General features: G+C 36.0%; 2 protein-coding genes across 4 annotated transcripts; both read right to left on the reverse strand.

Annotated features, from left to right (window-relative positions):
* On the reverse strand, nucleotides 1–3,430 carry LOC117620320 (myeloid leukemia factor 1). 3 transcript variants are annotated; one of them, XM_034350484.1, is made up of 7 exons: nucleotides 3,371–3,430; nucleotides 2,393–2,775; nucleotides 2,130–2,296; nucleotides 1,972–2,052; nucleotides 1,310–1,385; nucleotides 1,136–1,219; nucleotides 1–444 (listed from the first exon to the last, which is right to left on the reverse strand). In XM_034350484.1, the coding sequence occupies exons 2-7, from the start codon at nucleotides 2,754–2,756 to the stop codon at nucleotides 284–286; spliced, it is 933 nt and encodes a 310-aa protein (XP_034206375.1). In that variant the 5' UTR covers nucleotides 2,757–2,775; nucleotides 3,371–3,430; the 3' UTR covers nucleotides 1–283. The 3 variants fall into 3 exon arrangements, with proteins under 3 accessions (XP_034206375.1, XP_034206373.1, XP_034206374.1); XM_034350482.1 differs by having other exon boundaries at nucleotides 1,127–1,219; XM_034350483.1 differs by having other exon boundaries at nucleotides 8–444; nucleotides 1,127–1,219; nucleotides 2,130–2,293.
* An 810-nt stretch (nucleotides 3,431–4,240) lies between these two features.
* On the reverse strand, nucleotides 4,241–9,935 carry LOC117619381 (probable protein S-acyltransferase 14). Its single transcript, XM_034349320.1, has 7 exons — nucleotides 9,345–9,935; nucleotides 8,602–8,821; nucleotides 8,382–8,473; nucleotides 6,633–6,756; nucleotides 6,462–6,547; nucleotides 5,956–6,021; nucleotides 4,241–4,839 (listed from the first exon to the last, which is right to left on the reverse strand). Exons 1-7 carry the CDS (start codon nucleotides 9,552–9,554, stop codon nucleotides 4,714–4,716), a joined length of 924 nt encoding a protein of 307 aa, XP_034205211.1. The 5' UTR covers nucleotides 9,555–9,935; the 3' UTR covers nucleotides 4,241–4,713.
* Nucleotides 9,936–10,516: the final 581 nt, after the last annotated feature.

Genomic DNA, 10,516 nt, shown 5'->3' on the forward strand with positions numbered 1-10,516 from the left:
TTTAACAAAACATAATGAACAAAAATGACCATTTAAGTAAAGATGTTGAAATTAATAATTATTGGACAGCAATAAGCCACTCAAACAACCAAAACCAACCTACATCCCCTAATTTTCTTGTTACACATCGACTTGCAAACACTATTGGCTCCCCGATGAAGAATGAACAGCCCAAAAATTACTCGAAACGGCTCGAATTCCAGATGAAACACATGGGCAGAGCATGTTAATTAATGTTTTCCATCTTTTTGTCTCCAATTTATGTATGGACTAGCATCCGGCCTTAGTCTATGTTGATTCTAACAACCCTTTTGGTTCTCCCATCAGAGGTAGCTCTGGTTGCATTGTCTGATCCATTTCCTCTGACGCTTTGTGCTGGCTCTACAGATGGAAGCAGCCCAGCTCCCCAAATTGCATTTCCCTTCTGTTGTCTGCTACCTGAACCTACATTGTCATGCCATTCATAACTAAGTTACGACACGAAGTGTGAATCAAAAGGGAGTGACTGGATTCTGAACCATGACATTGCCTACGATATCTCATATACAAACTAACAGGTGACATAAAAGAAGTTTCGTCCAGTGCCAGCAAAGAGAGAGGAGGCAAGGGGAAAGGAACCGAAGAACAAAAACACTTAAATTACTAGTACAGACTCACAGGTTTGATGGATACTTGTCTTTCCTAAGTCATACATCTGGCAATGTGCAACATTCCACATTTGTCACTAAGCACAACATAAGCATTACCACTGTTCTATCAAACATAACCATTTAAATGGCAAGCCATAGGAACTCCTTATCCCAGTCCACTAAAGATCGAATCCCCAACTTTCACTAGTTATTGCAACACACATAATTTTATTTTCCTGTTTTACACTCCTCTGTAATAATTTTGGCCATTAGGGAACTCGCTTAATATCAAGGTGTGTCAAGATATTAAAGATCAGGATATACAGACACATTTACTCAAGATTTCACTCTGAAAAGCTAACTAGGACCCTAAGGAAGGCTTGGTGAATGCATACGCCCTTAACCATCTAATCGTAAAATAAATAGAATAAAATGAAGAAACAAACATAAAGGAAAATGAAAGAAAGTCCAACAGGAAAGAACCAAGTAGTGCTTACCAGCATTACCATGCATATTAAATTCACCTCTCCAACCAGGTAAGCGTCCTTTAACATTACCGGTCCATGCTTCTTCAAAGCCAGGAAGCTCATCTGCAAAAAGACTCGCAGTATCAGTTTTGATGTTCACAAATGTGAAAAATAATACGTATTAACGAACCACGTACGGCTGCAGGAACCAACCTTCATTCAAATTGTGTAAAGTTTGCAACATATCCACCTTTCCATCTGGCTTAAGCTTCCTTGTAACAGAATGACCCTACATAAGCAATACATATATCAATTCCAATAAAAGGTAGCATATACATAATTAGATTTTCTTTCTACCATCCTTCCCTACGCTTACTCAGAAAAGGGATTGAATTAAAAAAAGCCACAAACTGATCTATTCAATACTGTCAAAATCACATGTGGAAACGGATTGATAAAAACGCCAAAAATCTGGAATGGTAACAAAACAACATGGGCTCTCAACTGAATGACTATATGAGGAAACAATAACTTACAGTCCAGTCCCATAAAACTTGAACAAGGATAGTAAAATGGTTAACAAATATTTAAGATGAAAATCTACATGGATTTAATCTCTCAAGAAATATATTGAGCACACCCATGAAATGGAAGGGAGACTAAAGGGCAACTCGCTGCATACACTCACTCCAGACTTGACCGTAAGAATACAACAAAGAGTGACTCTGAGTTTTTGCCACAGATGGTCACCCCGTGCATCAATATTTAATCTCTTTTCCAAAACATGACTAATGCCTAAAACTACAATTCATTGTTGCAGGTGTTACAGCCATTGTTTTTTATACAGGCTGCATAACAACAAGAAAATACTATACCTTATCATGAAGTCCTCTCGAGATTCTGTGTGTTGCTTGACCAGTTGTTCTATCTGCTTCTTTGCTCTCCTCAAGCACTACCTGTTGTTCAATCACAATCAAAGTTAAACAAAAAAGAATGCAAATGACATATCAAATCCAAGAAACACATTACTTACACCATCACCGCCTGCCCTTCTGGTTCTTGTAGAAGTGTAATATGCTCCATCTACACCACCATATGTGACTCTGCAAGTCTGGGCAGAGAAACTACGACCCTGGGACCGTTCACCTTCCACCTTGTTGCGGTCATTTCTACAAGTCACATCATTGCTTTTCCTATCTGCTAGATTCAACATGGCAACCATTATTTTCATTTCGGAAACTTCAATTATATTAACCTTCAACTTTCTAATTAAGGCGGACATAGAAGATTAATTACCATCCACAACATCATCCGGATGCTCAATAGTTGGTTCTTTGCTTGAAACATATTGCTTTCCACAGTTATCTCTCCCATCCTCAGTAACTTTATGTTCCCCTCCCTCATCATCAGAATTCAGTTCTTCTACTAGTAATTCATTGGCTCTACCACTCTGTGGTGTACCACTAGAAGCGGCACTTGGACCGAAAATGCTAGATTCGAACATGCTACCAAGCGGGCGACTGAAGAAGGGATCGTCAAATGGATCCCTTCCACCAAAGAGGCTAGGAAACATACTTCTACGGGACCCAAAGCCCTGAAAACTATCTAACAAGTCACGTGACCGAGAAACCCCATCTCTAATGTCTCTTTCACTCTGCATATTGGTTGTGTTTATCCTTCTGGAAACAGAAAATCCCAGCATAATTTATTCTCTATATCTATTATCAACCAAATTAAAAATTAAAAAAATGAAAAACGAATGAATTAAGAAAATATGTTCCACTAAAAGATAAATTCTTTAGAATGAAGAAAATAAAATTCATAAAATTCATAAAAGATGAATTGTCCAATCCTAGAAACCAAGAGCTCCTCAAAAAATCTCCTCAAGTGTTTCAGATAATTCAAAAAAATACACTTCAATCTGGCAGATATAGTATCTCACTTGATCACATAAATACTAATTAATTATTATCAAACTCTGCATTTACTATGATACATTAACATCTAATGAGTCATTAATGAAAATTGAATGTAGCAAATTATTTCCGAGGACTATTGCTTTATGATTTATTGCAATTTAAGTTGAATGATCGTGAAATTCAAATAGAAATTAATAAATTTCGCAGCAAACGAGCTCAACAGGTTATGGATAGCAGATTCTACAGAGAGAATTAATCAAACAGAGGAATTAGAAATTCGTTAAGGCCTGTTTGGAAGCCAAGAAAATGCGAGAAAAACAAAAGATCAAATCTAGGTGATCTTAGTTCGTCGTACCTTATAGAAGGAAATGAGACGAACGTTTGAGAGAGAGAGTGAAAGAGAAAAATCCGGAATGTCCCAAGTGCTTCTTTTGGTTTGGTTGGCTGGCTTTATATACTTGTACGTTTCAGAAAGAGCGCGCGCCACGGCGTGACACGTGTCCACCTCCATTGGTCTACGACATTCTGGATGCAACCACGAGTCCATGACTACATGGCTTGGACAGGTATCACATTCTAGCAAAGAAAAGGTTTGAATATTCAAATGTCTAGAATTACCAAATTACCCTCATCCTCCACAATGCTTTGTTTTGTAAGGAGGAGAAAAGTGTCCGCCAAAAAAGATAAAAAGAAAACTCTTGGGTCGCATTTTTCCTTTCTGACAGAGAAAAAGAACCCATAGTTTACGTTTTTTCTTTTTTAAGTTTTTAATTCTTGTTTTACTGTCACAAGATCAAAATACACAAAACTAGGAAGGAAAAAAAAACCACCATTCTTCTCTTCCCCTCTTTTGCTGAAATTTTTTGTTGGTGCTGAGGTGGCAAATTTTTCATTAGAATCAACTGGAAGGTGAAATTAGAACTTGAGACATCTTGTAACATAGAAAAGAGAAAAATCATTAGACAAAACGTTAGTTGGCAAAGTGATCGACACCTTGAGTTGGCCGATCGCGCTTAATTTAGAATGTACAACAATTCATGTAGGAGAGAAGAAAATTAGCAAGGGATAAAAGTCATTCCAGTAGAGACACAGAAAATTAGCTGAGCATTTTTTTTCAGTTGAAATGAAATGTTAAAACAAATAACGTAGTTGTCAATTTGAAGGCCTTACCCTATTAAAAAAATGTATTGGTTAAGTAGAATGACAATAACAAAACAGTTCCACGTGACAGAAGAAGCATAAAATTCAGTGTGAAATTAGATTATTTCTTGGATACATAGCATACATTACACTTGATTGGCAAGGCCATGAGATTGATCCGGTAATTTCAATGAATGGTACAACAAACCTAAAGGAACAACATCATCATTTCATGCCACCACATGAAAGTTTCATTTTCCATATGTTACTGTTACAGTTCCCAAATTTCCCAACACATATTTAACAAAAATAAACACCAATCAGTCATGCCAGTCCCACTACCGTAAAACACTGCGACCCATAAATTGCTCTTCTTCATCTGCATCTCAATCATCGTGTTTACAAGAAGATGCCCATAGGAATGAAAAATTGTGAGCCTGAATTAGTCGCTTGTGATTTGATGAGAGTTACGACTGCAAAGGCAACTTTTTGTGGATGTTCCACATCTATTGTTACAACGAAAATTTCTGTATCACTGACATGTCAAAACAAATGGTATCAGAACTCTTGGGAGTTAAACTCAGGCCTCGACGGATACTCAAGACCCTGCAGCGCTGGTATGCGTCGCAAATCTTCTTCGGAATAAGCAGGGATGAACCAGTATCGTTTGTCCATACCAAAAACCTGATGTGCAAATAGCAGAATTCCAGCTGTAAGAGTAATGGTAAAAGATCTAACACCTTAAACACGGGTGAACAGACGCACATCCAGGCCCATCATAAGTATACTACCCACATCATTTTAAGATTAAAAGACAAGACATCCAATAAACTTATGAAAAACAAGGTAATGTATATTCAAAGCTTAAACACTTTCAAATTTAACTTGTTCCAGTGTACAGTGTCAAACAAACTGCATTACAGAGTCCAGATCCATGCTTCCAGAAACCTAAGAAACTGATCACTTACAGTTATGCATTGTTCATGGTATACACGGTCTGGTATTGAACAAGTGCAAGGTATTGAATAAACTTAATACCAGATTCTGATGATCATGTGCATTTTGTTTCAAATATTGTATAGACAAGGTTCTTGTCTGAACATGAAGATCAGGTCAAGCCTCTGAATCAGAAATATCAATGCAAGGGGTCCAATTTCTATACGCCACATATGAAAGTTACAACTATTACAACTATCATTACACAGATTAACAAGAATTTCAGGTCAAACAGTATTGTCTAGGAAAAATGTTCCTGCAGGCATTCAAATCTAGGAAAATAGAAATTAGTCTTGCTTGCCCATTATTGGACCTCAACCTACCATAATGTACTACATAACAATTGTTTGCAAAAGACCTTGATGACCTTTGTTTTAATTGGAAGAAAGAGAGTAAATTAATCAAAGAACAATTTAACTTTGTAGTGCGTATGCCATGTGACTATCAGTGCCACACTCATGATATATCACATACCAAGAAAACCATCATTATAATGTTCTTCTAAGAGTATAGATAATCTGAAAACTAAGGGCAACCTAATGAATTTATGCATTTAGCTGTCTGCTGCAGAAAAGATCCTTGTGCTTCAAGGCTTCCAGCAAATGCCAAATTACATTCAGGACTTACTGATCCCTATATTATTATCAAACATCAAAACTTTTATTCCTCCTGATGTAGACGCTAATTTTGGAATTGTGAAACCCAATTAGAACTTACTCTTGAAATGCAGAATTTTGAATAAAATTAAAAGATGCACTGAATAAAGTAAATGAAATACATTGATACATTGGAAATTGAACCAACCTGTTCAAAATTCTTCTTTCGACCAAGGTCATAGCGCCATTTAGGAGAGGTTTTCTTCTCATATGCCTGATCACAAAGAATAACCCCATCAGCATCTAATTCCACACTGAGACTCCTTTGCCCATAAGGAAGGGCAAGATACTGCAAAACTATTGGAATTACTTATATGTTGGTATGACAAACCCTAATCCGTGATTACTAATATAGTGCAACTAAGATTTTCCACATCGCTAGTTGCCCAAACATTGAAAACCAAAGTTAAATATTTAGAAGTCAATGCCTGTCAATCTAGGGACCTCCAGTAAAATGTCATAGTGCAATCCAAGGAAAGCCATATAACAGAGGTCTCCCAAGGGGACTGAACTACCATACCAAATATCTAATCTTTGCTATATGAGCCTCGCGCTTTTGACACCTTTAAGATGTAAGCATAAGGCAATGCCCAGTTAAAAGGAAGAATGCAAAAACCGGAGATATTGTTAATGGATTGAAGCAAAAGACTTTACCTCAATGGTTGTGGTATTTGCAGCCACTAACGATATATGCATGATCAGAAACCCCAAAACGCTTAATGCAAATGCAAGATTTAACACTGTAAATAAAGCAGCAATGTTAATTAGTTAGACAGATATCCAACCACCTCAGTAAGTAGGAATATAGGTAAAATTAGATAATACCAAAAGCAAGAAAGGTAGTTGCAAGGGTGCTAGGTGTTCCAGGTATTTCTCCTTCACTAAAGAATGAAATAAAATGTGGCAGCAAGGATAAAGTTACAACACTTGTCTCCAGAAATGTGTAAAACTGCATTGAGATTTAACAAAAGAATGAAATCAGTATAAATATATAAAGTTCATTTTATATGTATTCATGACTTAAAAGATCATAATATCCAAGAATAGAAACTTTTACAAGATAATACAAATCAAGTAGAGCATACACAAGAACTTCTCCATCATAGTCTGACAGGACAGTACAATACAATTCATCTCCAATTGATTAACTATGCAGCCACAAACACTATTAAAAGCAGATTTTCCAAATTATACATGGAACTCCACTTTAGTATCAGTATATAACAAGCAACCACTGCCAGTACAAACCAGACTGAGGAAAAATAACTCATTGAAACAAAGAGTGACTGCATTCTTTAACAGCACCATAAGAGTCCCTTGAATTACCTTAAAACTCATGATTTCTACCAACCTAAAGCTTTTCACCAAGTGTACTTACAGATATTTAACAGCAATCAACTCCCCTGAATATCCAGCACTAAGCATACTATAATGCTCGACACATACTGTAATGTTCCTGCTTTACTAAATTACATATTTACAGTATATTGAGTATTTATCATTGCCATGCATCAAATCGTAAGCTGAGATTTTGAGATTTTTAAATAATATAATTGCCATACTGACATAGCATAAGATAGTAAAGTAGAAGAATTATAGTGTTTGTGTGAGAGGTAACCAAGTTCATAATTAAATGTGAATTGAGTTGCAAGTCCCAGCCAATACCAACAAAAAATTATGCTCTCCACCTCTTCAAATTTGCAACTATCAGCTTAGAACATGCAGTCCAGGACCATTTTACTAAATGCTAGGAAAAACTCATTACAAAAGCTTTGTTTTTGCTTTATATATAATCCACTAATCACATTATATACAGTCCATGAGCCTAATTGATGAAACAATCTCTGCAAGGTTATACTCCTTGAAATCCAGCAATTATTCCAAAGTTAAATTATGGAGTTCCGTTTGAAGAATATGATCTAGAAGGTGAGATGACCTATTGTTCAGTTATCTACCAGAAGGAAAAACATCAATTTACCCTATGAGAACTATGGAACAATTCTGTTAAAGTGATACCACCACCATGGAAAAATACGCTGAGTGGTACATTCAAGAGACCCTAAGTGGTCACGCTACGTGACAAAGATATAAAGGCAAAGTCAATCTAGATCATTGTCTGTGGCCTGTGTCTGCGGCCTATTGGCATTCCAGGGAATGTACACCAGAGTTGAGCTTAAAAATTGTTTAAAAAGGATGGAAATGTAACATATTTAAGCTTTTTCTTTGGGAACAATGAAAACTTGCCCCAATACCTAACTTCTAATCAAGATACCTTTCTTTCAAATGCTCACGACCTATATGCAGGTATCTTTACAGTACCTGCATGATTATCACTACTCGTAATCATGTACGGTATCATAAAATCTGAGAAACTAAAGTTAAAATTAACTCAAGTCCTTGGAAGAATGTCTTCAAATCATCAGATCAGTATTCACAGGCCAGGTATGGAGAAAACAAGTTAAGCATAGTAGAAGAAAATGAAAATGGAATCCTCAGTAGATAGAACCGTGCCAACTCATTCATACATAATCTCCTGTGAAAAGTATTTCACCTTACACAGTGAAACAAACTTACCAAGAAAAGTAGAAAATACTTGTAATTTAAGGCCCCAACACAATTTACAACCCATACACAATGGTGATCCATTTTCAGTACACACCGCCCACCTGAAAGTTGAAACAAAGAATCATCCAACATCAAGCTCTGATTTAAAGACATAAGAACATAACAACGCAAAACAAAACAAAATATTGCTAAAAGAGATTATGAAAAAACTTCACATATTGTGACTCACAAACTGAGCAATGATGGCAACGAGGTGGTTTCAGCTGGTTGCACTTCCGGCAATACCGGATTCTTTGATTAGATGGGTCAGTCTGCAAACCACTAAAATCCGACCCAGTCAAGGGGTCAGCCTCCCCTCTCTCTTCATCAACAGCAGGCCTCCAGTTAGGTGGCACGCAACCGGGATCCGTCAAAACAACAGAAAAGTAGCTCCATAAGAGCATCACCAACTGCACAATTATAACAAGTCTTCCACTTTTAGCTTTATTTTCTCTAATACCCTTAATCAGACACCAAATTTTGATTCCTTTAAGCTAACAATAAACTAACAAATTACCCTATTTACCACACCAAACGCTATTTCTGTCTGAACTAACAGGATCAAAAGGGGGGGATAGAAACAAGCAGTTAGCTTTAAGAAAATGATCAAAAACAACAAAAATAAAATTCTAATAATAAGATTTCTAGAAACCACTGCCAAAGAGACTCCAAGTAATTTCAAACTTCATTGAATAAGTTCAACCTCCACCAACATAAAAATAAAAAATAAAATAAAAAAGGACCTGACTGAAGAAATTATTGAAAAAACAAAGTTGGCAGATTTTTGTAATATACTTCAAGAGGAAAAATGCCAATTTATACAACCGAAAGACACAGATTCTAAAACCCAAAAACTCTACACAGAAAACCCATCAACACCCCAAGAAAAATGTTAAGAAAAAACTCAAAATTTAATAGTTTTCGATGGTTTACCAAGCAATGGAACAAGATCAATACGACAAGAGCAATGAGAGAGTCAAGGCCACCGTTGTACAAAGCCGGGCCATAATTAGTCAAAACGACAGTGTAATAGGTGACACCTACGACCCCAAGCACCAGGAGGATCATGACGGACCCCAAACCTCGCAAAGCTGTGCAGAACTTGAACACGTTCCAAGCCATGGTCACACCAGATCTATGCATAATATTTCTCAAATACACAAAAAAACCATAAAGAAAATTCTTTCTTTTTCTCTGTTTGATTTCTCAGAGCTGAGTGTGATCTAGGGTTAATGATTCAGCTGGGTAGTTTGGAGGTTCAAGCCCACAGATAATGTAAAGCAGAGTGGGAAACAGTAATTTGAAAAACAGAGAAAATATTTTCTCAATTTTTGTTTGCGCTGTTTTATATTTTTGGAAGCGAAATTTATGGAAAGGAAGGGTTTAAAAGGGATTCCAGGTGAGCTGTGAAATTGGAATCCATGTTGTTAGAGAGAAGATGAGTTTTTTTTTCCTCTCTTTTGTTTGTTTTATTTTTTATTTTCATTTGGGTGAGACGAGATGAGTTTTGACGAAACCAACAAGAAAATAAGACCTTTTGTCATAATTTTCTCTTATTCTTTAATTATGGGATGGGTTGGATTTTATGATTTTTTTTTTTTGGGCATAGTTTTACTTATTATTTAAAAAGTTCGGCTAAGTTGGCTAACAGGTCTAATTTAGTGAAAAAGATATTTGATTTGCATACCAAAAATTCAAAGTTCGAATCCCCATAACATGATAGTTGTGTGTGTGTGAGAAATTCTCATTCTTTATCATTTAGACTACCACTTATGTTTCTAAAAAAAAAAATAGTTTAAACTAAGTTGCAAGTTATTCTAGCAACAACTTTGTAGTTATTAAAGAAAAAAAACTAGTTCAGCATAAAAATAAAAATAAAAACTAGTTTTGTATTTTGAGCAAGGTTCATAAATCTAGAAGGTGGTGGTCATCATTCTAGACTAAGAGGATTTACTTTGGGAGTTGACCAGGATTTATTTCCAAACTTTTGTTGTAGCACTAGCATACATGATTTTCTTGGATATTTCGTAACGATATTGCTTTCATAGAATATGTTTGCCCAAGTAATCACGAAAAAACCAGTTTAGAAGAAATGGAAGTAGTTC

Source organism: Prunus dulcis, chromosome 2 (genome assembly GCF_902201215.1).
Source record: "Prunus dulcis chromosome 2, ALMONDv2, whole genome shotgun sequence".
NCBI classification, from domain to species: domain Eukaryota; kingdom Viridiplantae; phylum Streptophyta; class Magnoliopsida; order Rosales; family Rosaceae; genus Prunus; species Prunus dulcis.